We start from the raw sequence: 25,788 nt of genomic DNA on the forward strand, positions 1-25,788 counted from the left end.
CAATTGAACAAGTATCCTGGACCAAAGGATGGTAATTTCACTGCTGTATCTGATGAGATCAGGGAAATAGCGAACAAAGCAGACAGCATCATCAAGACGCGCCAAAACATGCTGCGGCAATCGCAGGTAGATGACCGCACGTACCATAGTATGATAGACGCTTTGGGAAAAGGATTTGTGGATATTGAAGCGGCCATGAAGGGCTCCTACCGGGAAGCGAAAAGCGCCAAGCGCTCATCAATTCTGGAACTGACCAGTTTCCAGCAATGGAGAACCTCGGATACCAATCATGTCTTCTGGATTCATGGAAAGGCCGGAACAGGCCAAGGGGCTATCGCATCTTCGGCTCTAGAGTACCTGAAGCAAGGTGTTGACCACAACTCGTTAGTTGCATCTTTTTACTGTGATCAAAGTGACAGGATGAGGCGTACTCTGAAGGGTTTATTACAAATCATTGTTCGTCAGTTACTGGATATCGACCAAGACCTTGCACGTCACCTTCTCCTGGACTCTCGGGGCAGCAGAGATGTCGCGAGCCAGATATTTGACCCGGAAGAAATGCTGAAGATACCTGCATTATGGACAGCCCTGCAAAAAATGGTTGAGGATACCCGCAACTCAAGGATATACATCATTGTGTATGGCGTAGAGCAACTGGCTGAAGATTCTTTGGAACACTTCCTTGCATACATGGGAGGAGCGATTAAGCCCACAACCGCGACCCACAACGACGGGGATTTTCGGCCTATCAAATGGCTCCTACTTAACCGCAGTGGTCGCCCGAGCATCGAGAAATGTTTGAAGGGCCAGGTTCCTGAGATTGATCTTAACGATGCAGACAACTCCGCTCAAGTTAGCGACGACCTAAAAGCACACATATCTGTGCGTGTGGATGAACTTGCTCTTCCAGCTTCTTTGGCATATTTTGTGAAACGTCACATCTACCTTCGCGCTGAAGACAACTGGATCTATGTCAGTCTCGTCGTACGTGAATTGAAGAACGCATGGAAACCAGGACGTACGCACTATGCCGAGATTAGGAAACTGCTAGAGTCATTCCCATATGGCCTCACTGACATGTTCGAGCACATCCGAAAGCGGATTCTCAGCCCACAAGCCGAAGGATACGAATACACAAAGGAGATACTGCGCTGTCGAGTCCTATCATACATAGCCCCAACGATGCGAGAGCTTGCTGTCATGGCTGGATTACCTCATGAGGACCTAGAAGATCTTGAGAAGCTGAAAGAATACATCGTACGATGTGGAGCATTCCTTACCTTGAGAGGCAACGACTGGGATCTGGACAACAGTACTGTTGAATGGATCGACATATCTGCTGCGGAACACCTTGCGATATATGCCAAGTATGATCTTTCGCTGGACCTCGACGATGTACAGCACGGTATCATTGCTCTGCGTTCATTGGAGTACATTTACCAGGCCATCAAAGTACAGGATGTATCAATCGACCATGCCGAGCAAGAAGAGACCGAGGCAGCCGTTGACGCAGAGAACACACCACGTGGAGCAGATACTGACACTGATGAGTCCGACTCTGATGACATGAGCAATTCATCCTCAGCACAGGGAGATGACGAGACTGAAGACCTTCTTGATGTCGACCTCAGATACCCCGTTCGCTACTGGGTAGAACATGCGAAACGGGCGCCGCCCGATGTTCTTGAGGAATTCAACTTTAGCCACCCCTTTTGGCAGAAGAACTCGGAAGCTCGTCAGAAGTGGTGGAATACTATCCGGGAAGTACACGGTATGGAAGGCCAGCAAGATATTTCCTCCCTTCACGTGGCAGTGATTCTCGAATTTCCCGCTTTGGTTGATCACCTGATAAACCTCAACGGAACCCCCAACATACATGAGCAAGATTCCTTAGGCTTTCAACCTCTTTACTATGCTTGCGAAAACGGAAACGAAGAAATCATCAACATTCTGCTTGGTGCAGGTGCAGACGTTGATTTCATAAGCTCTGATGGAAGCCCAACAGCATTGCATGCTGCCTGCAGGAATGGCCGTTACGACATTGTCAAAATCTTACTGGACCGTAACGCTAACGTAAACTCTCCATCTCCTGAATATGGAACGGCGCTCTACGCAGCTGTTGGTAGTCTTGATAACCGCATTGTTGAGCGTTTGCTGGATCATAACGCCGAAGTAAACATTCCTGGTGGACTGCACCGACGAGCACTGAACCTCGCCGCCTTTTCTGGAAATCTGGATGCCGTGCGTATTTTGATTGAACGGGGTGCAGAGATTGACCCCAATGAGGAGTACTGGTACGTAACATTCATATCTGAGCCAACGCCAGAGCGCATACTGACTAGAAACTACCAACAACTAGGTATGGCTCTGCACTTGGCGCAGCTGTGCGGCGCGGACACGCTGCTGTTGTCCGTCATCTTCTTTCAAAATCGTGGAACCCCCATCTTCATATAGAAACTTACAAAAGTTTCCTGATCGCTGCAGCCACCTACAATCACTTGGAGGTTTTTGAAATATTATTGAAAGATGAACAACGAGTTTTGATTCTGGAACAAGCCCTACAGGCAGCTGCTCAGAAAGGCTACGATTCAATCGTGGCCGCGATATTGAACCGGGATTCGGAGCTCTCATCTTGCTCCCTGAGACATCAGAGGTCATTCTCACTAGCGGCTTTCTACGGTAGAACGGAGGTCTTGAGATTGCTGTATCCCCGAGGGATCGACCAAGCACAGCTCAATAAGGCCTTGTACGAAGCTACCGACAACAAACATCTCCAGACTGTTAAGCTTCTTTTGGAGTTTGGTGCGGATCCAAACGTCGAAGGTCCTATGTAAGTGTACCAAGCACGTATCGTAATTAAACGCTAACCGATTTCAAGTTACGGATTCGCATTAGCAGCTAGCGCGTAAGTTTGAGCTATCTTTGAGACTTTGGAGGATGATGGATTATTTCTTCAAATATCCCTCCAGCGAGCTTTCTGCGAGGGGTTGCATACTAAATTTTCACTTTCTTCGGACTACGTACTTCTGGCCACTACCTCAGCAGAATCTTTAAGCTTACGACTGGCCATTGAAATCATGCTGACAATAATTTAGGTACGATGGCACAATGGAAATCATGAAAGCTCTGCTGGATAAAGGAGCTGATGTCAATAAACGCGGAGGGGACTATGGTACAGCTCTCCAGGTACGTCCCGAGATCAATGGAGTAGTCTCTTGATGCTGACTCCCCAGGCGGCTGCATGGTTCGGCGATGCCGACAACGTCAAGTTGTTACTGGATCGTGGAGCCAAAACCAATACCGAACCCATTGGTTACTACGGCCATGAACTACAAGGTACATATCCCTTTTTGTAACAGCGCTTCTTGCTAACCTGCGATATCTAGCCGCTGTGCATACAGGTAATGAAGCCACCATTCGCCTTCTTATTGAACATGGGGCGGATGTTAATGCCTTTGGGGGCCACTTTTCATACGCCATCATTGCAGCAGTTGAACAAGGTGATAGCACTGCGACCAGGATTCTGCTCGAACACGGTGCTCATGTGAACGTACGTGGCGGCGAAGACAACTGGCCCGTCATCTCGCTCTCTGCATCCACTTTACTCACAGAAGATCTGGAACTTATCGTCAAGAATGTTTCAGACATAGATGCAGCCTGTGCGAGGGGAACAACTGCCCTGATCAACTGCGCAGATGCATGCGATATCGAAGGCTTGAGATTTCTATTGGCGCATGGCGCTGACGTGCATATCTCGAGCGAGAAATATGGCACTGCACTTCACGCGGCCGCGTAAGTATCTCGCCTTGTAGCTTAAGCATTGCTGACAAGAATATAGCGCCGAGGGTGACGAAGATTGTTGCGAAGTCCTGCTAGAAGCAGGCGCCAATGTCAACGCCATCGGAGGTCCATATGGAACAGCCCTGCAGGCCGCTGCGTGGGCCGGAGACATTGAGACTATCCATGTCCTTGTTAAGGCAGGTGCCGATATCACAATTACTGAACCCATTTCTGGAACATATGGAACAGCTCTCCAAGCCGCATGTGCGGCTGGCTGGTTAAATGTTGTGCAAGAACTTTTGAAGCACAATGCCGCAGTTAACGTCCGACCAGCTAATGGCATGTTTGGAGGAGCACTGTCTGCAGCTGCAGCTGGTGGACATACAAAGATCGTCAAGCTTCTCATCAAACATCATGCCGATGTAAACGCCAGTGGAGGTCTTCATGGCTTTCCGATCCTTGCTGCTGCCCAGTCTAGTGTTTTATCCGTCGTCGAGTGTTTGCTCAACAACGGCGCAAACGCTACAGCTTCAGGAGGCCTGCTTGGGTCGACTGTGGCAGCTGCTGTCAAAGGTAACAACATTGAAGTTGTCAGAAAGCTAATAGAACACGGAGCGGATGTTCATGCGAAGGGAGGTAAATACGGCGACGCTCTTCAGGCTGCTGCAATGAAAGCCGAACTCTCCATGATTGACGAGATTCTCGACAGGGCAATCGAGCTTGTTAACCATAAAGATGGAAAGTATCATACAGCTCTGATTGCAGCTTCTTACTTCAACCGTATGGATGTCGTCAACAAGTTGCTGGACGCTGGAGCAGATTTCCGCCTTCAAGGAGGGGTTTATCGGAGTGCCATCGCTGCTGCTTCCATCCGTGGCAACAAAGCTATCCTGGATCGATACCTGTCTATGAAGCCTCCGGATCATCTGCTCGATGGAGCACTCGTTGAGGCTTGCGCCTATCGCCAAGCTGCTTGCGTAGATGCATTGCTTAAAGCAGGTGCTAATGTATACACTCGCCATCCAATTCGGGGGTCCGCATCTGATGCTATTGATGCACCTGAGGAAGAAGATTACAATTCCGATATAGAAGAAGACAACTTGGATTCAGACGCTGGATCGGAAAATGATGAAGACGAAGATGAAGACGAGGAAGAGAAATGGGAAGGTGACAACGTCTTGGTATCCGGCCAGACGGATGCGGGCAGTGTAACAGACTTGCAACTGGAAGAAGATGTTTCAGAAGAGGCGAAAATCAGGAAGTTATTGAAGGAGGCCCAAGACCGCTGTAAGCGCAACCCGACCGTCAAGCGTTTCAGAACAGTAAAATATGGCCACATTCCATCGCGCCTGAGTGTAGGATCACGTCCTCGTTCGTCGGTACCACCACTGCCATCAAATGCGAGCCATGATACATATAAAGCTGTAGATTCTGCAGACCGCTACGGAGCTTCATCCGGCCAGCACTCGCAGAGTTCATCGAGCCTACCTTATCATATACGATCAAGAACTACAGAAACCATAACTGAGGTCGAACACGAAACACCATATCCTTCAATCGGCGCCAGGGGAGGTACATTTCCGCTTGAAAATTCCACTTATCAGGATTTCGATGTACAACCGCCGGGTCCTTTGCGCAAAAAAACTCCAGAGACCATTTTCCCGCGACGTGAATCTGCTCCGTTGCCTAATTCACAGCGACCAAACCCACTGGCAGGGACTTCTATTGCACCTCAGCCCAATGCACAACCCTTAAAGAAAGGTAGTGTCGATCATGCGCTCAAGAGGCAGAGCAAAGTTGTCACCCGGAAATCTATTGCGAACTTGGAAGCGCTCACTCGGCATCAGCAGCAACAGCGACAGTCAAGCTACTCGATGGATAGGCCACCCTTGCATTCTTCAATCTCTGAACAAGAACATGCAGCAGACAGCCAGACTTCTCGTCCATCACCACACCATATGTCCGGCTCCTATGATTCACAAATCAATCCCGTCGGCATAAGAAACGAGCCATATCACACACCAATTCCGTATCGACAATCCCAGCACTTCGTTCAATCGCAGCCATATGGATATCCAGGACTCTCACAACCAACGCAAGGACCATATTGCCCTTATCCACAAGGCTCTCCTGCACAACAACCCTATCTACCTTATCCCCAACATGCTGAGATTTCGTCTCCAGTATCGACCCAAGGTAGCCAGTATACAGGAAGTAGTAGCCAATACCAACCCTGGGATACCCCTCCTTCAAGCGTAAGCGGCTTCACCAGCACGCAAAACACGAACGAAACGAGAGAAAATCGATGGGCGAGCGGAGGATATGATGGGGAAGGATACGACGGCGAAGGATACGGCTGAATAGCCAACAAAAACGTTCTAGTCCACACAACAGCTCTTTTCATGGTTAATCTCGTACATCAATACATCGATACCCCCCTTCTCTTCCCCTTTCTCTCTCTCTCCGTCTCAAATTGTAGCCAGAAGAATCAGTTAAGCAAGCTTCCCCTCCCTAATAAGCCGACTCAACGTCTCATTCCCCACCGTCCACTGCTTAAACTCCCCCGCATACTTCTCCACTAACAAATCGCTCACCAGCCGCCCAAACACCACCTCCCCCCACGGATTCAAATGCGTGCGATCCCTCGCTGTCGACCCGTCTCCCACCCAATTATACGTGTCTGCACCCGCTTGCCCAATCGCGTTGACGTACGCTGTCGACGCTTTGTTGAGGTCGATGAAGTGCAGGTTGCTTGACGTGGCGACGTCGATTGTGAGTGCGCTTTCTTTAGCGAGGTTTTCGATGACGCGTTTAGTGGTTGTGTTGAAGGTGCGGCGTGTGAGAGGTGTGACGAGGATGGGTGTTGCGCCCGAGTTCTTAACTTCCGAAGCGAAGGTTGCGAGGTTGGTGCGGTATTTGGTTGGGGTGACGCCTGAGGTTTCTTTTTGGTCGTTGTGTCCGAACTTCGTTACCATTAGCTTGAATCTTTCTTAATGGTTTTTGAAATGGCGAGGGTAGTACCTGGATCGTAACGTAGACTTTGTAGTCTTTCTTGTAGGTTGATATGTCTTTGATTACTCGGCCCCAGTCGCCTCCAGCGCGGAAGGATGCCGTTGTTGCACCGCTGTGTCCGTAGTTTTTGCCGGAAGATCCTGGCGCGACGGTCTTGGAAAGGAATGCATCGCCCCATCCCCCATTGGTGGCTGTTGTTGAGTCGCCGGCTAGGAGCCAATATATGGGTTTGGCGGCGGCATCGCGTAAGCTACTTGGTGCTGCTAGAGAAAGAGGAAGTAGGGATAGTAGGGCAAAACGCATGGTTAGGCCTGTGATATTTCCTCTTCTTTGGAAATCCGACAACCGACAAAAGATGTCGATTATTTAGGGTAGTAAGAAAGGCCCTGCTTGCGACAGTACATCTTTACATCTGTAGTCCTCTCATATTTATACCGCTGACGGCGGAAATAGCAGTAGATATCTTCCATCATGTATTTAATCTATGGGATTCATACTAGATCATCACTATACTCTCAATAGTATAAGAGCCGGTTCTATTGTCGGCAGTTCTTCCTAAACTAGTCGTAGAGATACTAAATAATTCGTGCAATTACTTTGGCGGGGGAAACACTGCGGGGGTGCATTGCCGATCGCCAGGAACCTCGCGGTAATTTGATCCGAGAGATCCATCTTTGAGAATAGGTGCTCATAGTGCAACGTAGGTACGCTGTTTGCTTATAATACGGACAAAAGAGTTTCTGATAAGCAGAGTATATGGCTGCCGCATGGATGTGATTGATTAAACATTTGGCGGCTCACGAACAAAGACGCCTTAGGAACTGCAGGACAGCGTTGCCGTATGCATCCACACAAAAGACATGATAAGTAATCGAATTGCTCTCATCTTCGAGTAAGTAGCAATATTCCTTGTCTCCTAATGAAATGTCTGAAAAGGGATAGAACTAAACGGCACGGAAGCTAGTTGGGACGCGAGATCCGATCCGTCCCTGGCTTGCCAGGCAGCAACACAACTCAAAATCATTTAGCAGGCCGTCTCGAATATACCTCATCTTCCCAGTTGATTTAATCAAGTTTTCAAAAGAAAATTTTAATTGAAAATATGTTCTTCACCACCGTAGTATCGGCCGTTCTTCCACCGGTACACTTACTGGCTTACTCCGCTTTGATTGGGACGGAACTATATCAGACCTTCGTGGTAACGAAGATTACTTACAGGACTTTGCCCAGGCCGGCATTTGTGGGTTTGCAAAAGCAACTCTTTCCAGCCTACTTCAAAGCCCAATCGCTGCTTTTACTCGTCGTGGCGCTGACACGTCCACCTTACGGACCATTCTCGTCATTCGGGGAACTAGCCAGCTGCATTCCTTTTGTAATCGCCGGGGTGACTACAGGATTGAATTTGGTCTTGTATGGGCCGCGGACTAGGGCTCTAATGATCGAGAGGGCAACTCAAGGTATGTAGAGCTCCTGTGTAATTGTTGCTCGAGACCGTAACAACAGGGTCTTTGAGGCGAATTTCCAGTGGCGTTTTCGTACGACGTAGGACTAATGCGAAGAATAGCCACACGCGATTCAAACTTGCATAGTGGTCAAGGTGTAAAGAGTGAGGAAATACTTGTGCTTAACAAAGCGTTTTCTCGTGCGCATGCAATGAGCATTCATTTGAATCTAATCACAATTGGCGCAACGCTTTGGTATGGGTGGCAGCTGGCTTCAAAGCTGCAGTTTTAGGGCTATTGTGATCTTCGCAAATAGACGAGTGAAGGGATTAGCGGGCTTGTTAACTCAGAGGTAGAAGGAGTGCGAATATCAGGAACTCAGAAACGGACAACGGGTCATTGTCGAAGGCCTCCTGCAATGTATCTTAGGAAATCACCTTGCCTGGTTAGTCTTGCGGATATAGATAATAGAAAAGCCGATAGATCTTTTTTTCCGTTGAAAATGTCTTAGATGATAGTTGCATCGTTAGAATGGAGACGGGATTGTGTGTAACTTGTAAGGCAACCACGGGTCCCCGCGTCTCCACTATCATCCCAAAGCAGCTAGACTGGTCGGGGAACGGGTAGGAGCGTTTTGTCCGTTCCGTGTCGGGTCGAACACTCTCCCCGATCCTCTACTTTTGCTGCAACATTCACACAAACAATTTTGGATGCAGGAAAACGAGGGGCATTCCGCTGCGAAAGCGGAGCAGCCAAGGACTCTTCAAGCGTGTCAGCGCTGTAGGAATTTGAAAACCAAATGTTTGCCGAGCAGCCAATCCGGTCGATGCCAGAGGTACTGCTTACTCCACCATAGCTATGGACGCGAAAGTTCCTCAAAGATAGCTCAATTATTTCAGGAATCTGCTAAAATACCGTAGATGTTCCGCTTCCGGAAACGAGTGCGTTTGGGCTGACGCGCCCCGACGAGCAAGAAAGCTACGTGCCCCTTCGTAAGTCGGCGTCCGCCATCAGCATCTCCTGGGTCTTACTCCATTCAGACGCATTGCTCAAGTTGAACAAAAGATTGATGGGCTTGTAGCCAAACTTGTTTGTGCATCTGGAAATGAAGCCACGGCTAGTTCAGCGTTCGTTCCACCTACCGTTCCGCCAAGGGCGACAAAACCAGTTGTCCCAGGAGGCTGGATGTCTATTGAACCCCAATCAGAAGCACGCTTAGGAAAACATTCTGATGATGCTGAAGTTGATCGCCAATACCTCGAAGAAATCCGTGGCATACATGGCTTCGATGATCGACAAATTGCAGGTCAACCTTCTGAAGGTCCGTTCAGGCCGACAAAGCGACTCGAAGACCCCATAGATGATGAGCTTGTCCAGAGTCTGCTTGCTTCAGGCGAAGCAGAATCGTTGATGAAAGAATTTCGTTCCATGTCGGTTACATTTCCCTTTGTTGTTATATCTCCACAACTCTCCGGTGCCGACTTGCATGCAGAGAAGCCAATGCTTTTCCTTGCCATAATGACAGTAGCGTCGTGGAAGGATTACTCGCAACAGAGGAGGCTTGACACAATATACCGTACGGAACTCGCTCATCGTACAATATTCCGTCCTCGGAAGACGCTCGGGCTAGTACAGAGCGTCCTGGTTTATCTGTCCTGGTACGTCTCCTCTACGTGTATGGCTTACGATATGCTGAACACCAAAGGTACCATTTTGTTTTCAGCCACAAGACGCAACAGATCTTCTTCCTACACCACCTTGTGATTGGCCTGGCACTTGACATTGGTCTCCACCAGGATTACCAACCAATCGACTTTAACCCTCCACTACGGGGTAGGCCCCCACCGCCATCTGGAAAAGAGGTACGAGAAAGGCAAAGATCATTCTTGGGTTGCTACTACGTTTCTTCCATGTATGTTCTTCTCAAGGAGTGTTTGATACTTTGTTGACATTGTGCAGGGTAGGCGGTGCTTTTCAAAAGCCGAATCTGCTCAAGCATACACGTTTCATGACTGAGGCGGCTGAAAACTTGGGAAAAGAACTAGAGCATGAATCTGATGAAGTCATAAGCCACTTGATCTCCCTGCGACAGATTGAGGAACAAATACAAGACATTCTGTTTACAGCTGATGCGGCGCAGCTGCCACTATCTGATGGACGCATGCTTATGCATTTGCGTTCTATAGAAGGTCAGCTTGATGCATGGAAAGCACAATCCTGTTGCTCTGCATCTCAAAGACGTAAGTTCCTTTCTACATCTGAGGAATTATATGGACTTTGCTAATAGCATACAGTGCTCGAGCTTTCCTTCTCTTTCAGTAAGACACTGTTGCACAGCGTCTCCCTTCGCCCACATGCATTGAACGTTCCCCCGCCACCGCAATCGGTACAACTTAACTCTTTGTTCTCTGCACTTGAGGCTGGCAAGAAATTCTTGGATACTCTTTTATCTTTTCCAGCTAACGAGTACCATTTCATATCCTTCTCTGAGTGGATGCGTTTGCCGTCGGTCATCATGACGGTAGCTAGGCTGTGTATGCCTAATGATGGCCATGCTGCCTGCGGCTGGGATGCACAAGCAGCTCAGGAGCGAGTGCGTCTTGAGCTGTGTCTCGAATCTCTTTGCTTCCGGATGCAAAAATTATCAACGTACGACGAGGTGAAGCAGCCCCACAGCGACTTCTGGCGAGCGATGTGTTTCATGATGGACTTGACGAAGACTTGGTATATACGTAAGATCCGACCGAAAGCACCAATAAAAAAACCCATGCAGCCTCCACAAAGGGCGACGACGGAGGCAGGTACGGCCGAAGCCTGGTGTCCAAACTCTGTCATGTCAACTGCATGCCCCATGCATGGATCAGAGGCGCAGTACCCCGCACTGGCTGATGCGAACTTCACGTGCGAAGGCAGTGCGGAGATGGATGGCGCTGCCAATGGGAGCAGTGACCCGTTTGCGCTAATGAGAAGTGCAGATTTCGACATCGAGCAGTTCTTCGATATGGCCGGAGGCATCTGGGGCGACCAATGCTACGACAGCTACTCAGACATGGCTTTTGGTAGTGGTGCGTCATTCTAGGATTTGTTAGGGAAGATCAGATGATTAGTCTAGCGCTACACACTGGGAAAAGAAATTACTAGCCTCGGCATTTGTCACGCAACTCTTTTCGCAAATGAATCCAGGACAGCCCTATACCACGTGTTGTTAATCCCAGCGACCACACCTCTCTATGTAACCCGAGGGCACCAACTTGGTGCACCCATGACAGAGCATCACCACGGGGTAATGGTAAGATGGACCAAGTGAGAAGAGAGGATAGCCGTACACCACTCGAGCTTTACGCTTGGACCTACTCGCATACCAAGATGAAATATGATTGCTTCGGACAACTCGACCACATTTGTGCAAGTTCTCGGTGGCTTACAGCGTGACCGAAGCATACCACAATCGAAGATCCAGATGCTGGCGATCAGTGCCAGTTCTTATCCACTGAAGAACGCTACTGATGAATCTTGGAAAGCATAGGTACGGATAGTATTCACGTTACACATCCCTATTTGTTGGTCTGAGAGCTTGGGATAGCTTAGGTAGTAGGGGTACGAGTAGGTTAGTTCTTGGTTCCCGGCAGTATATGTAGCATGGGTGATCACCCTTACGCTAAGGCAGTTCACGAGATGTCAGGTTAGACACTAAAGACGCAACGCTCTGGCTCGCGCCCCAACCGCGAAAACGTTTCTGGGCGCTTCATGCGCATGGCTTAAGCACTAAATGCTAGCATGTGAGACCTTCTTACGAAGGTCACGTGCTTGGTGCCCTACACGGATAGTAGTTTCCGCACTGCTGCTTACCATTCTTCGTCGCTCTAAGCTGACAGCTAGTAGGCTCCATCCAATACCAGCTCGCAGCCTCTCTCTATCCAACCACCCCTCAAGTCAGCATTGCCAGGCACGAGTGCATCTCCCGTGCTTCTTTGACATGGGCCTTCCCGATCGGGCCGAAAGATGGTGGTGATGGTTTCCGCCCTCTGGTTGGCCGCCACGATTTAACTGCCATTGCTGACTCTTGGCGAGCAGGCGCCGACCGCTAACCGGTTTACCTACCCCGGCAAGACCATCGCATGTGTGACATCAGCTGGATCCTTGTATTCACGCCTTGAATTCCACGTCGTTGACGACGCGTTTTGCTATCATCCATGTATAAAATCTCTTTGTTATTTCATGCATTACGCGTCTAAGAATTGACTTCACCTTGAAGCATCCTTCACATCGTCGTCTTCTTCTTTTCCCTCTTCGCATTTCAAAGAACAGCGCCCTCAATATATTTATCCCTATTTTTCTTTTGCTTCTACGCCTGCTATCCTAGTCATTGACAATAGTCCAACATGAAGGCCTTCAAGAGTTTCTTGAAAAAGCGTCGCCAGAGCTTTCAGAACCGCAAATCGAAACCAGTGGAACAACCTTCCGCCCCTACCAAAGTCGACAGTCCCATCGAGACGCCAGCACCAGCACCAGCGCCGGCGCCGGCGTCCCAGGCCAATGGTGACCAACAGCAAGTATTAGCTGAAGCCGCTCCTGGAACTCTTCAGCTCGCACTCCAGAACAAGTCCAACTCCAGCACGGTATATGCATACATCACAGGTCTTGCCCTCGAGCGGGGAAATACGCCAATTTTTATCCAGTCAGACGGCCAGACTGTGTACTATCCTGTAGCACCCAGTGAAATCCTGCAACCACTCCAGGCTGACGTTGCCATTCCGCTCGGTAATCCCGGGAATACTGTTAATGTCAGAATACCAAAGATTGCTGGTGGTCGCATCTGGTTCAGCATTGGCGCGAAGCTCACCTTCCGGCTCAACCCCGGCCCTGCTGTCGTCGAACCAAGCGTAACCAACCCTAGTGATCCAAACTTCAACATCGACTGGACCTTCTGCGAATTCACCTACAACGATGCACAGCTTTTTGCTAACATCAGTTATGTCGACTTTGTCAGCATCCCAGTTGCGATGAGCCTCACCAACACCCAAGGTCGAACGCAGAGCGTTCCAGGCATGGGTCCTGATGGACCGAAAATGTTACAGGATAGGCTACGCGCCCAAGCACAAAGTGATGGGCGCCCTTGGGACAGGTTGATCTACGAGAATAACGGCCGTGCATTGCGAGTTCTGAGTCCAAATAACCTACTTGTCGGCAATGCGGATGCGTGGGGTAATTACTGGGATGGCTACGTCCAAGCAGTGTGGAACAAGTTTCGCAATGAAGACATGATCATCAACACACAAGCTGCTGCTGGTAATCTGCGAGGTCGCGTTCAGGGTAACGAGCTTCAGCTTGGGGAGGCGGGTTCTTTCTCTGCGCCAACAGCAAGAGATATTTTTACGTGCAGCACTGGACCTTTCCAAACCGGCTCCAACCAGGCTCGCAATGCAGTCATTCCTCGTCTCGCAGCTGCATTCAACAGAAGCACTCTGCTTAACACACTTGGCAACCAATTTCCCAATGGCAGCAACCCGAGCCAATACTACAAAGACCCAACGACGAACCACTATTCGCGCATCTTGCATGAGATTCAGAAGGATGGACGCGGTTATGCTTTCCCCTACGACGATGTGGTCCCAGACGGTGGACAGGATGTCGCTGGAACAATTTTTGACGGAAGTCCACAGCTGTTTACCATCGCTGTAGGCGGCAACTAGTAATGCGATTGCTGCTTTGTTAGGTGTTGTTCATGTTTGTCATGGTACAAAGAATGGGAGTCTGTTGCCTGAGAGACTGGTTTTAGCATGCATCCTTCATTACTATATACCTCTTCATTGTATTTTTTTCTTCGTCCTAGAATACCATTATCTTCACATTGAGGCATCGTTGCCTAGCTTATGAAATGTCAGAGTCTATTTGTATATATATCAAGTTGTCTTCTGCTCACTCATGTTAATTCCTACTTTTTTTTAGTAAATGATCCATATATGTTCCATGTTTGCCCCACTTGTATATTAGAATATGACGGCTGACACTCACAAAGGTGCACTCATCGAGCATTTTTCACTGCCAAGAAAATTTTCACGTGGATGGTTTTCACGAATAATTACCGCACTGGGGGTTGTGAAAGCACAGAATGTAATACCAAATAAGCATAGCTTCGACATTGTATTGCCAATAGTAGGCAGTGTCGCCTGTTCTCATTGAACAACCATGAATTCACTATGCCAACACACCACTCACTGTACAGTGGCGGATATACAACACTGATTAAAGTCTCATCGAATTTGGGACTAAATGTTTCAGATACTTGTTTCTCCTATATACAACGTTCAACTCATACAACTCACACAACAACAACCAAGATCACCAATACGACTCCAACAAAATCCATAACTCAAAAAGAATCTACACATTGATCAAATTCACAGATCAAACAGAATCCATCGCCATGTGCAAAGGCTGCATTAATCTCAACATTGCGGAGCCTTCGCAGCTCCCTCAGCTATGCCAGCAATCCCTGGAGAAGTTGATCGAGCACGGTAAAAAGTTACTCAAATACTGCACGGAGATGGAAGATTATTACCGCTCCATGGGATACTACTACCACACATCCCAGCTCACGAAGCGCGAGGCCATGGCAGAATGCCCGACCCACGGCGATCATCTGGTCAAGCTGGAAGACGCTTTCAACCTCGACCACCCCGAAGATTACCACATTCTATTCAAGCCAATGGAGACTAGCATCACCCAAATAAAGGAAGTAGTCTCGGACGCCGAACATATCTCGTCTAACATCTCCGTCTCGGATCTCGCCAAAATCCTGACCACCGAGCTCCAACCAAAACTTCACACCGGCCATATCACAATCAATAAGATGCGGACATACTTCAGCCGCCTCAATTTATACACAAACACTCTCCGCGCGGTTAGCTGCGAGCCCGATGGCACCCACCCACCCAATAACAACCGCGAGACCCCTTGGCACCGCCGCAAGTTCAATGTGTGCACTGGCAAGTGGGAGCTTGAGAGCATGGCGGAGGAGTGGACTGACTTCTTGAACTGGGTCACATGTTTGCCGGAGACACAGGCGTGGGTGCAGAAGGGAGAGGATGTCAAGGAAATTGCGCTGAGGTGGTTGAAGAATTTTGTGGTTGTGGAGTTGAGGTTGGAGGATATTAACTAAGGTGGGTTGGTGAGGGTTCGTGGAGATGGAGAAAATTTTCTTTATGTTGGTGTTTTAGTATATGGGTATAGGTAAAATGGTGGGATGGCGTTTGGAAAAGTTATTTGGGCTTGCTTTTAGAACGGAATTGCAATCACAGAAGGGATTTGGTATAGAGAAGATGTTTTTATTTCTAAGATATGAATAGAGTCTATATTCCGATATCTAGAACACACTATTGGAAAGAACTGTTGAGCAAAGATGTGATATGTTTATAAGAATATTGAGTAAGTTAACACTATTGCTTGGTTGAATGATCGTCTTAGGAGATTGGGTCAAAGGTCCTTCGGACTCCTATCTTAGTTTTTACGTAACTTGAATATCTTCCAAGAAATAATCCGAAATGAATAAGTAAATAATGCTATGCCATACTTCGTGATTCTCGTACCTCTTAACGAAGGTCCAAAAAAGGTACTTGCAACGGCTAGTAGAAAAAGAACTACTTTTTTCGACATCTGTAGTTGTATTTCTACCACCGCATTCGTTGAGTAGTGCTGACACGTTGTTTGTGGCCGGGTAGTGATTCGAGCATCGGAAGCTCGCATGCATAATAACGCATTCTCTCGGCTGAAGAAATGCCAAGCCCACCATTAACAGCCGCAAGCCGAAGCTATTGGACATCCGACGCGTCGGACGGCTCCCTCCAACAACAACGGAAGTTCCGTCAACCACATTGCCTCCCGTCACTAACTGCCCATAAGCGCATTTCTGCTGTCATAGATTCACAATGTCCACACGACCAGATCAGCTAGTAACGCCATCCGAAAAGCGGCGTCGTATTGACCGCGTCGCGGCAGCATGCGATTTGTGTAGAAGGAGAAAAGTCAAGTGCGACGGTGAATTACCATGCACATACTGTGTACGCAAGGAGCGTGCAGCTACATGTACATTCAGCGGTCCAACTCCACGAAACCAAGTTCACTCGGTAGTGGACTCTCCAAGTATACACGCCCACACTGACAGCTCGTCTTTTCGGCGCATCATCTCGGCTGGCCATACACCAGACAACCGAGAACACAATTCTCAAGAATCACGATACCAGCATGAAGCCGCTGAAACTTCAACATCGCTCTCACCCACACTGAGTAGAGACGATCTACAAGGCGATACTGCGGTTCCTCTGGAAGGCCGTATTCTTCGTGACGCACAAGGCAAACTAATCTTCATCGGCGATTGCGCCCCACTGTCCTTTCTACAAACAGTGAAGCATCTCATCACATCCGAAGTTGATTCAGGAGTTTCGGTGCAAGCCGCCAGGGATCCTATTATCGAAATCACGCGTCCCCCACTAGCCGACCAACAACAATGTCCACCAATTGAGCTGCAACATGTAGATGCCCTAGTACAAGAGTACATTGCAGCTAGCAGTGGTCTCGTACAGCTATTTCAACGCGAGGACCTGTTGCCAGAGCTGAAAAACTGGGTGAGCAACCAGACGTCTAGCCCAGACGATGTCGCCGCTGCTGTCTTCTATCTTGTGCTCGCCATCGGTGCTCAAGACAAGTTCGAAGACAAGGCAGAGGCTTGGTTCAAACATGCGCTCAACATACTTCTAAAGTTTATGTGCAGTAACATGAACGTTTCTACCGTTCAGGGCTTCACCCTGGTAGTTATTTTCATGCTCCGCGCTTCTCAGCCAAATGGTGCATATTTATACTTTTGTAAGTGATCTTACGTGTGAGTGTTTGTAGGGTTACCTGCTTACGATGGCTAGCCTTGGCTGCGCGTACTGCATACGCAATCGGCCTTCACAGAACCGAAGTCAACGCTTCTTTCGGTGAGAATATTAGATCAGTACGAGATCGTATCTGGAAGAGTCTGCGCGTCGTCGACCAACTCATCAGGTAAGCCGCTATAATTTCCCTTATTCACTGAGGCTTCCATAGTTACATACGCTGACATCTGTTGTTCGCCATTCAGCAATATCTTAGGTCGACCACCCTCCACATCCGATGTGGACTGCACGGTCAAATACGTCAATCCCGAGGACATGCGATCTGATACTAGTGCCAACATATTAGATGCGAGTGTGCAAATTTTCATGATCGTCGAGCGCGTCGTTGTTGAAGTGTACTCTCGCAAGCGGATATCTCTACGGATCGCCGACTACGTCTCGAGGCAACTGAAAAATTGGGCGTCCAAATGGCTCGGAAATCTTTCAGACATTACAACTAGACAACAATCCTGTGAGGCAGTGGTTGGCGCCTGCTCCACTTTGTGCTCCTACTACTACGGTATAATGCTATTGACACGGCCATTCCTCATTTACGAACTTTACGAGTACATGGGCGCCTCACTCAAGAATGGAGGCACACCTGCTGATCATCAAGAGAAGCGCAAATATGCAGATGCCGCAATTGATGCGGCTTCGGTACTAGTTGACACTTTACAGGCTTTGATAAAAGCAGACCAGTTACCTCGAAGGATGCCATTAGTAGTGTAAGTTTTAATACGTATCAACATCGATGTTCGCTAATTGACCCCAGATCTTGGCTCTTCACTGCTACACTGGTTCTAGCTGTTGGCATTCTCGGCAACTCCGGCCTCCTCTTAGAAGAGAGCTGCAAAGATGCAATTGCCTGTATGGACTACTTCGGCATGGTCGATCATCATGCTCGTCAATACTCGCATGCTGCCCAGTCTCTCCTTAAAATCACAACTGCACATGCGAGGAAACGGGAACTGCATTTGCGCCGAAAGCGGAAGCAGGCTTCCTCTGAATTGTTTGGTCTATTGCCATCAGAGCAAACCCCTCGAGCCCATCCAATCGAAGGTCCTCAACCACGACCGAAGCCCGGCTTGCCATCCTCCACACAAGCTACTCTGCAAAACCCTCCTGCACAAGCTCCGCTTGATTGGACCATCTATGATGCCGACTTCTTCGCTCTACCATGGCCTAGTGAGAACGATCAAGGTCTACAGGATTTCCTCCAACCGGGCACCTATAATTTGGACGGTGCGTCTGTGGCGGATATACCTCTCTTCCCTATCCACAATCAACAGACAGGCAACACCTTCTTCCCGTAGTTCAATGGACTGTGTGTTTGTATCCAAAATATTCGCAAAAATTCTTGCATCTGGACTTCAATGTACGACTTTTGTTTCACTGGTTTCGTCTCTTGATGTCCGCAGAAACGGAATCAACTTGGTGCCTCCGGTACCAACCAGCTCTTGTGTCTTTGGCTTTTCTGCGACCATCTCTGTAGAGGCAGAGGCTATGTCTCTTCTTTTAATATGGCTTGCCGGCTTCGCCGAATGACTAGGTATGATGATATACCTCGTTACAAGAGCAATGTGTTTGTCGCGGAAGCCACTGAGTGCTGCAACCGCTGCGTTGAACGCCGAAAGAAGCACATCGTTCTCTTGATGGTCATTTACATAGCTGCGAATATTCGCAATGGCTTCAACATCATCCAGGAACCGAGCGTGGGGGCCGGGCATGTATCCGCGCATCTCAGCGTGGAAACCGCCACTTCTAGAATGGTCTACCGAAAGCACTGCATCGAAGAACTGGAGCAGGGAAGACTGTCCATTGGATCCACCTCGGTACGCTCGCCATGTGCCCTTGCCATTGCCTTCATCATAGAAGACGCCATTTGGCAGACCAGCAGCCGCCATGTTCATGCTGCCGGCCAAAAATGGTCTGATGGTGTGATAGAATACGTGAGGATCGCAACGTTCATCCATGCGCTCTAGAAGTTGTCCGATACTCTCCACACCTCTCTTGAAATATTGCAAAGCATCTACCACTGTCGCAGCATCGTCTCTTTCGACGGCATCAATAGCCCCGAGCATGGTCTCGATCAGTGGACCGGCCCTTGCCTCCATGGCATTTGAGATGATGAAGAACCACGATTCATCATCAGTGCCAGTAGCTGTATAGAGAGCAACCATGTTTTCCGGCTGAGTCAAATCAACGTCGTTGGTTAATGGTCTCCAGTTCCATAGGTTCAGTGCTGCATATGTGGCGACGGGATGTACCTCGAGGTGTTCAGCCGTCCGAAGGAAAGGGATAGTAATTGCAGGAGGTAGCCTCTGGGTATCCGGTTAGTACTAGTCGTTGTTTCAGTCAAGGAAGATGCTCTCTTTACCTCTGATGGTTCAGGTCCAGTCCAAATGTACCCTTGAGCCATGACAGCTAGCATCGAGTGGGATCTTTGCCATTCCGCTTCGTTGTCTAAGTGAGATACATCAAGGATCGGCAACTCATCAACAGATTGTCGTATCTGCTGAGTTTCGATGAGCAGAGGAAGTTTCTCTATGATCTGTTCCCATGGACTATAATAATTCTGCGGCAATCGGGACAATGGTGGCTCAGCAGGAAGAAAGCCGTTTTTAGATATGCTGTACTCCGGCAGTGCAGAAGTGGACGGTAGACTGAAAATTCTGTGAGGGCTCATTATGAAAAAACAAAGCAGTAGCAAATCACAGTAATGTTTCCTGGATTCTAGAAGGGTTTGAGTATGCAGGGCGGCGAAGACCGCATTTATCATGAAACCACATTGGCCCACTTTCTTAGGCCAAACAAGTATCTAAACCTCGAAAGATGCTAAGGTGTCGGATCGGAAGGCGGACGGAAGCGCGTCGGAAGCGCGTCGGAAGACTAAAAGAAGAAGGTGCTGGGCTAATGCATATTTGCCAGACCAAGTGCCGGAGTCTAGAAGACGTAATCGAAGTAGCCAGCATATATTAAGTGTCCTTTTTCTCAGTACGACCTCACACACAGTTCTTTTAGTCGTCATCCGAACGTTGTATTACACTGCCATCTTGGTCGATCACCATGGACACCACCAGCGCTATCGAACAACTCCGCCAAGGCCAAAAGCCGCAATGGCCCGCAAATGCCGAGTCATTCGACTTTGCCCGGACCCTTGACGAGAGTACTCAAATACCGCATACATTCCGCCCTGAATTTATTGTCCCCAGCAAGGCGCAGCTCAAGCGAAAGACTCTCAAGGACGATGCGCAAACCGCAAACCCGGCAGCGAGTGCAGAGGATGAGGCCATCTACTTTTGCGGTAACTCGCTGGGTCTCCAGCCGAAAGCTGTTGGCGAACACTTGAACGCATACCTCAAAACATGGGGCTCAATAGCCGTCGGCGGCCATTTCACCACCCTTGAGGACTCGCCAATCACTCCTTACCAAGACATGGCCGCTGCATGTTCAAGAAAGATGGCCAATGTTGTTGGTGCATCGCCTTCGGAGATTGTTGCAATGAACACATTGACCATCAACTTGCATTTGATGATGGCGGCTTTCTACAAGCCAACTGAGAAGAAGCACAAGATAATGTGCGAGTGGCGGCCCTTTCCCAGCGATTGGTATGCGATTGAGTCGCAAATTGAGTGGCACGGACTAGATCCAAAGAAGTCGATGCTTCTAGTAGAGCCAGACGATGGATACACCATGACAACAAAGAACATCCTCAAATTCATTGACGAGAACGCCGATGAGCTTGAACTCATCATGCTGCCTGGAATCCAATATTACAGCGGCCAACTCCTTGATATCCCAATTATCACTGCCCATGCACGGAAACACAACATCACAATCGGCTGGGACCTGGCACATGCCGCCGGCAATGTCGAACTCAAGCTCCACGAGTGGGATGTCGACTTTGCGTGCTGGTGCACATACAAATACATGAATGCCGGAGCCGGTGCCATCGCAGGTGCCTTTATCCACGAAAAGCACGGCAACAACGACCACTACAAGGGACTCAAGGGCTGGTACGGCCACGACAAGTCGTCTCGTTTCCAGATGGACAACAAGTTTGTTCCTACACCCGGCGCGCAGGGTTTCCAGTGCTCAAATCCTTCGATTGTCGACCTCACCTGTTTATCCGGTGCTCTCAGCGTCTTCGAAAAGACATCTATGACCGACCTGCGCTCAAGATCGCTGCTACTAACCGCCTACGCCGAACACCTCCTTTCTCAAATCGCCACACGAAACGTCAAGAATGGCGAGCTCCCCTTCCAGATTATCACACCTACAGACCCGCGTTTCCGTGGCGCGCAGCTCAGTGTCTTGCTGCCTGAAGACAAGTTCGACGAGGCTAGTGCGAGACTGGTGGACAATGGCATTGTGTGCGACAAGAGGAAACCGGGTATCATCCGCGTTGCGCCAGTGCCGCTGTACAATACCTTTGGCGATGTTTGGAGGTTTATGCAGGTCTTTGAGGAGGCGGTAGCGATGAAGGAGAAGGAGCAGAGTCAGGAGCAGGCGGCACCGGTAGTTGAGGCGAGGCTGTAGAGAGATCCATGTTTGTTTTTTGAGCGTGTTTTGATGATTTACGTATGATATCATTTATTATATGGCGGAGTGGTGTCGTCGGCATGAGTGAACGTGTAGGCTATGTAGTCATACTAGATGGCTATAAAGACCGATGAGAAGACACTAAATGTGTAGCTGATCTAGCAAGTCTAGAAAAATTAAAAGAGTGACGTTAATGATAAAAATAAAAAGATAATATTAAACCCCATTCCTCTTTTGCAACATATCCCCACTTTGAACATAATCACGCCAAGCGTAGAAGTAGTCCATAGCTATGCACACATTAAGTAAGCAAACCATATGATGGCTTAGAACCCGTGCAATCAATTCACGCCTCAGGCACACGCTCTTCAGCGTCCCTCCTTACCCAAATAGCCCAAGATGCACACATGTAAGCAAAGCGGGGCAACACCAGTACCCCTGTCCAATACGTGCCGATCACTACCAAAACTAGCTAGCACCCTATGACGTATATCCGTCTCACACTCGCCGCAACAGCAACCAAGAATACGTACGCTGGAGTCGCAAAACAGGGAGAGGGCCAGGGAATTAAAAGGGGGGGTGGAGGGGACGGGAAGTTCTACATTGACGTAAAAAAGAAACATAACTAGCCAAGTTCTTATTACATCAACCCCCCATTTCTCACCTGACTCTCTTGATTACCACTTGCGCATCTCACATACATACATCAGCCTTCGAATTTGAACACTTGGATAAAAACGCGACGAATTACGCTGAACTAAGGATATTTAGAAGAGGAAGAGGAAGGCAGAAATAATGTCTTCATCAACCCACCTCCCCCTCCTCTTCACCCTTCCCCCCTCCTCCCGCCACGACTTCCTCCTCCTAGACACGAGCGCCAAAATCTCCCTAAAAGCGCTCAATAAGCAAATCACAAGCACCATTGCTAGTAGTCCGAACTGCACGGAATGTGCGTCTTCTTCGCATCCCATCCCCTTTCCTTCTTCCTTTTCCCGTCCCCCCTACTTCAATCCCAAACACACGCGTACAACAAGCTAATTTGCGTAAAATAGTCATGGCAAAGCACAAAGCCAAAGACGGCCCCGCAGAGCAAATCCAAGAGTTCAAAATCCACTGGGACGTCAAGGGGCGTGAGAAATTATGGCCCGAGTATACTGTTTTGACGGAAGACAATATAAGCGCGGTGGTAGAGTTGCTCAAGGGAAACCCGGGGATGGGGGTTTTGGAGGTGAAGTTGGGCAAGGACGAGTGAAGAGAAACAAGAAAACGTAATGTGTAACTGACGTTTAAACGATAAATATTCCATAGTAGCCATATTTTTATATATTCATGACCACCAACCAAACTGAACAAACCTAATCAAGTTTCCCCACCCCTTCCTCCCGGCATTTTCAACATAGTGTTTTTTTAATCCCCCCAAACATTCAAAAAGTTTTGAATTGAAGTTCAGATAGGACACACCCTACATACAGGTTTACATCAATAGAAAAAGGAAAAAAGAGGTCCCATAGGAATGAGAGTCGTAGGTTACAATTGAACAGTAGAAAAAAAGAAGACCAGTTCGACGCACCAGTTTTCCTCCAGCGCGTCGCGTCGCGCAAAAAAGAAAAAAAGAGACAATCACAAAGTGGAGGGTATCCGTGTCGCGAGCAAGAAAAAAACAGATGCAGACCACACCCGAAAAGGACAAAAAACGCCTTTCTAGAAGGGTGGAAGGAAAGGAATATGCTCGCCCATATGCCCATTTGCAGTGGTGGCTTTGTTTCCCCCAAAAATACGCCGCAATAGTCATAGTATAAGAAAAAAGGAAAGGGGAGGAAGTCATGGTCTCGGTGACTTGTCCATGGGCTCTGATATCATCTGTTGCCAGTGTACGAGGTCTCTGCTCAAAAAGTCCATCATCTGGGTTGTGCTGAGGTCCTTGAACTTGGCCAAATCTGCGTCATCGTCTTTGCCGTCGCCGTTGGTTGTGGCTGTTGTGAGTTGCACAGCAGGCGCGAGACTAACGTGTTTTTCGGCTGTGGCCATCTCGACCTGTCGCTGCGCAATGTAGCTCTGCATAGCTCCTGCTGGCCTTCGTATGTCGTTCCAAGAGAGTTTTTGCAAGCGCCAGTTCTTTGTCTTGGTGGGTTTGTTGCCCGCTACACCGTCGCTACTATCGTGGCCATTGCTCGCGCCGTTTGTAGTGGTTGCCTGTGGTGACTGGGCCACATCGTTCTTGGGTGAAGTGCCATTAGTGGCAGAGACGGTGTCTCTCGAATATTGGTTTCGCCCAAGCCGGCCACGGGCCTTTTGGGGAGGGCGACCGCCTCTTCGTGGGGCAGGCGCAGATTTGGGTTCAGCAGCAGGCGGCTCGGGCGGCGTAGCTTCGGTCGCTTGTGGAGGCATCATATGTTCTTCAGCGGCGGGTGTGGGTGTGGGCTCTGAATCTTCGAGTTCTATACACCTGTCAGCCAATGGATCATCTCGCCACGGGTTGCGACATACCGTCGCCCTTTCTTCGCTCGGCGCGCCCTTTGCGCCTATTTGCGGCTTCATTGCGTTGGTTTTCGCGCTCCTTGTCGCGCTGTTCCTTTTCCCGCTGGCTCTTCGCTGCAGCTCCGCGTGGCTTCTGTTTTGGCGCTGAGGCCTTTGTGCTGTCGTCTTCGGACTCCAAAACTGGCGAATTGCTTGGAGAGCGCGAACCTGTGCGCTGCCGTTTGATTTCTGGCTTTGTTCTGTGGCAGAGCTTGTCAGCTGAGATGCCAGTGGTTTGTGAAGCAGCAATTGAAACGCACTCTTCGCTATCGTCGCGACTTCGCTTCTTCCGGTTTCCGTTCTCCGAAGTTGTGCCACCCTCGTGTCTGCTTTCTTCGAGCACCTTTCGTAGCACCTCATCTTCGTCGTACGCGGCTCGACTATTCATAGTCGACCTACGCTTGCCAAAGGAATCCACGCTTGCTCTGTTGTTTCGATCCTTGTCCTTGGCCGAGTTGCCCTCGGATTCTTTGGAGACTGATGACTTGCGATGCTTGCCATGTTGCTGGTCGTAGACGGGGAGATAGCGGGAGTATTTTTGACTGTTGCGACAATTTCGTTAGCCATGTTTGCTTTGTCGCGAAAAATCGGCTAGTAACACGAGTATCGACGCCGGGTCTCAAACATGCGACAGAGAACACATCAGACAGAATACGTACCCTTTCGGACTTGTCGAAACCTTGTGGAGGTCTTTTCTGCACTCCTCGCAAAAGTATTCGTCTGGGCTGGCAGCTTCGTCCATAATGCCCACGCATCCGCCGTGCTGCCATACCTTGCAGACATCGCATTGGATGAAAAGACCACCGAGCTCGTCAGCTTGCGCCTCTAAATCAGCTAGAGACATGCCAGCCTTGAGTGTGTCGGATGGCAGGCCTGGGTAATCTTGATAGCCACAGATGCATCGGGTGACTTCGTCTTCTTCTGCTATGTCGTCTTCGAGCTCGTCGTCGAGCTTGGTGGGCTCGTCCTCGTCATTGTCGTGCTCGCGTGTTCGGCGGCGTGTCAAGGGCGGCTCGGGCTGTGCATCGTGAGAGGGCTCCTCGGGCTCTTCCGAGGAGAGCGAGTGTGGAGTCGACGACTTTGGTGGTGACGTCTGCTTGGTGTTGGTTCGTGACGCACGCTCGGTACGCGCTGATGAGACGGAAGACGACGAGTTGCTGTGCGATGCGCCACTGGGCGGAGGCTGGGTGGTACGGGCCCGCGATGAGCGTCGCGGCGACATTGCGTGTCGGGCAATCGTTCGTGTCTATGTGCGACGGGCGGAGGGTAGATGAGCGACGAGGGAGGTCGCGGGCGGGATGGGGTTGGGTGCGCCTGCGAGGGCGTGCGGCCGGGCGTGGTAGGAGGCGGGAACGGGCGACCAGATGGGCCTGGGGAGGATGATGGCGACGAGGGAGGGAGAGATGGGAGGACTTCAATGGCACGGCGGGCGGGATCGCGCAGCGGGCGCTCTCTCTGGTGGGCGTGGGTGGGCGTGGTTTGGAGCTGGGAGGGCGGGAGCGGGTGTGTCGAGAGCGGGCCAAAAGGTCGACGAGCTTCAGAGGGCGAGGATCAGATGAATGGAGGAGTAGAAGACAAAG

At 49.5% G+C, this 25,788-nt stretch overlaps 11 protein-coding genes across 11 annotated transcripts; 8 read left to right on the forward strand and 3 right to left on the reverse strand.

The window, feature by feature from the left end:
- Positions 1-3,928: 3,928 nt before the first annotated feature.
- Positions 3,929-5,352, forward strand: COCSADRAFT_113526 (uncharacterized protein; the record flags this gene model as incomplete). The annotated part of the gene is made up of 1 exon (XM_007699960.1): positions 3,929-5,352. A coding segment is annotated over exon 1 (1,230 nt), but the record flags the coding sequence as incomplete, so codon positions are not given.
- Positions 5,353-6,272: 920 nt separating this feature from the next.
- On the reverse strand, positions 6,273-7,095 carry COCSADRAFT_85104 (carbohydrate esterase family 12 protein; the record flags this gene model as incomplete). The annotated part of the gene is made up of 2 exons (XM_007699961.1): positions 6,273-6,743; positions 6,802-7,095. 2 exons carry the CDS (start codon positions 7,093-7,095, stop codon positions 6,273-6,275), a joined length of 765 nt encoding a protein of 254 aa, XP_007698151.1.
- A 799-nt stretch (positions 7,096-7,894) lies between these two features.
- COCSADRAFT_113530 (uncharacterized protein) lies at positions 7,895-8,580 on the forward strand (the record flags this gene model as incomplete). Its single annotated transcript, XM_007699962.1, has 2 exons — positions 7,895-8,249; positions 8,357-8,580. The coding sequence occupies 2 exons, from the start codon at positions 7,895-7,897 to the stop codon at positions 8,524-8,526; spliced, it is 525 nt and encodes a 174-aa protein (XP_007698152.1). The 3' UTR covers positions 8,527-8,580.
- A 344-nt stretch (positions 8,581-8,924) lies between these two features.
- Positions 8,925-11,471, forward strand: COCSADRAFT_113534 (uncharacterized protein). Its single transcript, XM_007699963.1, has 6 exons — positions 8,925-9,069; positions 9,155-9,226; positions 9,275-9,892; positions 9,940-10,146; positions 10,194-10,474; positions 10,529-11,471. Exons 1-6 carry the CDS (start codon positions 8,945-8,947, stop codon positions 11,311-11,313), a joined length of 2,088 nt encoding a protein of 695 aa, XP_007698153.1. The 5' UTR covers positions 8,925-8,944; the 3' UTR covers positions 11,314-11,471.
- Positions 11,472-12,294: 823 nt separating this feature from the next.
- COCSADRAFT_35239 (glycoside hydrolase family 64 protein) lies at positions 12,295-14,236 on the forward strand. The gene has a single exon (XM_007699420.1). It carries the CDS (start codon positions 12,617-12,619, stop codon positions 13,925-13,927), a length of 1,311 nt encoding a protein of 436 aa, XP_007697610.1. The 5' UTR covers positions 12,295-12,616; the 3' UTR covers positions 13,928-14,236.
- A 425-nt stretch (positions 14,237-14,661) lies between these two features.
- On the forward strand, positions 14,662-15,427 carry COCSADRAFT_354079 (uncharacterized protein; the record flags this gene model as incomplete). Its single annotated transcript, XM_007699964.1, has 1 exon — positions 14,662-15,427. One exon carries the CDS (start codon positions 14,662-14,664, stop codon positions 15,394-15,396), a length of 735 nt encoding a protein of 244 aa, XP_007698154.1. The 3' UTR covers positions 15,397-15,427.
- Positions 15,428-16,162: 735 nt separating this feature from the next.
- On the forward strand, positions 16,163-18,548 carry COCSADRAFT_179967 (uncharacterized protein; the record flags this gene model as incomplete). Its single annotated transcript, XM_007699965.1, has 4 exons — positions 16,163-17,096; positions 17,150-17,279; positions 17,356-17,874; positions 17,922-18,548. 4 exons carry the CDS (start codon positions 16,163-16,165, stop codon positions 18,460-18,462), a joined length of 2,124 nt encoding a protein of 707 aa, XP_007698155.1. The 3' UTR covers positions 18,463-18,548.
- On the reverse strand, positions 18,520-19,835 carry COCSADRAFT_138733 (uncharacterized protein; the record flags this gene model as incomplete). The annotated part of the gene is made up of 2 exons (XM_007699966.1): positions 18,520-19,470; positions 19,527-19,835. 2 exons carry the CDS (start codon positions 19,833-19,835, stop codon positions 18,520-18,522), a joined length of 1,260 nt encoding a protein of 419 aa, XP_007698156.1.
- Positions 19,836-20,155: 320 nt separating this feature from the next.
- Positions 20,156-21,913, forward strand: COCSADRAFT_35240 (uncharacterized protein). Its single transcript, XM_007699421.1, has one exon. It carries the CDS (start codon positions 20,216-20,218, stop codon positions 21,686-21,688), a length of 1,473 nt encoding a protein of 490 aa, XP_007697611.1. The 5' UTR covers positions 20,156-20,215; the 3' UTR covers positions 21,689-21,913.
- A 446-nt stretch (positions 21,914-22,359) lies between these two features.
- COCSADRAFT_198141 (uncharacterized protein) lies at positions 22,360-23,042 on the forward strand. The gene is made up of 2 exons (XM_007699967.1): positions 22,360-22,640; positions 22,744-23,042. Exons 1-2 carry the CDS (start codon positions 22,487-22,489, stop codon positions 22,941-22,943), a joined length of 354 nt encoding a protein of 117 aa, XP_007698157.1. The 5' UTR covers positions 22,360-22,486; the 3' UTR covers positions 22,944-23,042.
- A 9-nt stretch (positions 23,043-23,051) lies between these two features.
- On the reverse strand, positions 23,052-25,667 carry COCSADRAFT_301866 (uncharacterized protein). Its single transcript, XM_007699968.1, has 4 exons — positions 24,868-25,667; positions 24,469-24,750; positions 24,179-24,408; positions 23,052-24,129 (listed from the first exon to the last, which is right to left on the reverse strand). Exons 1-4 carry the CDS (start codon positions 25,428-25,430, stop codon positions 23,513-23,515), a joined length of 1,692 nt encoding a protein of 563 aa, XP_007698158.1. The 5' UTR covers positions 25,431-25,667; the 3' UTR covers positions 23,052-23,512.
- Positions 25,668-25,788: the final 121 nt, after the last annotated feature.

The sequence above is a fragment of the Bipolaris sorokiniana genome (assembly GCF_000338995.1).
Source record: "Bipolaris sorokiniana ND90Pr unplaced genomic scaffold COCSAscaffold_4, whole genome shotgun sequence".
Classification (NCBI taxonomy): Eukaryota; Fungi; Ascomycota; class Dothideomycetes; order Pleosporales; family Pleosporaceae; genus Bipolaris; species Bipolaris sorokiniana.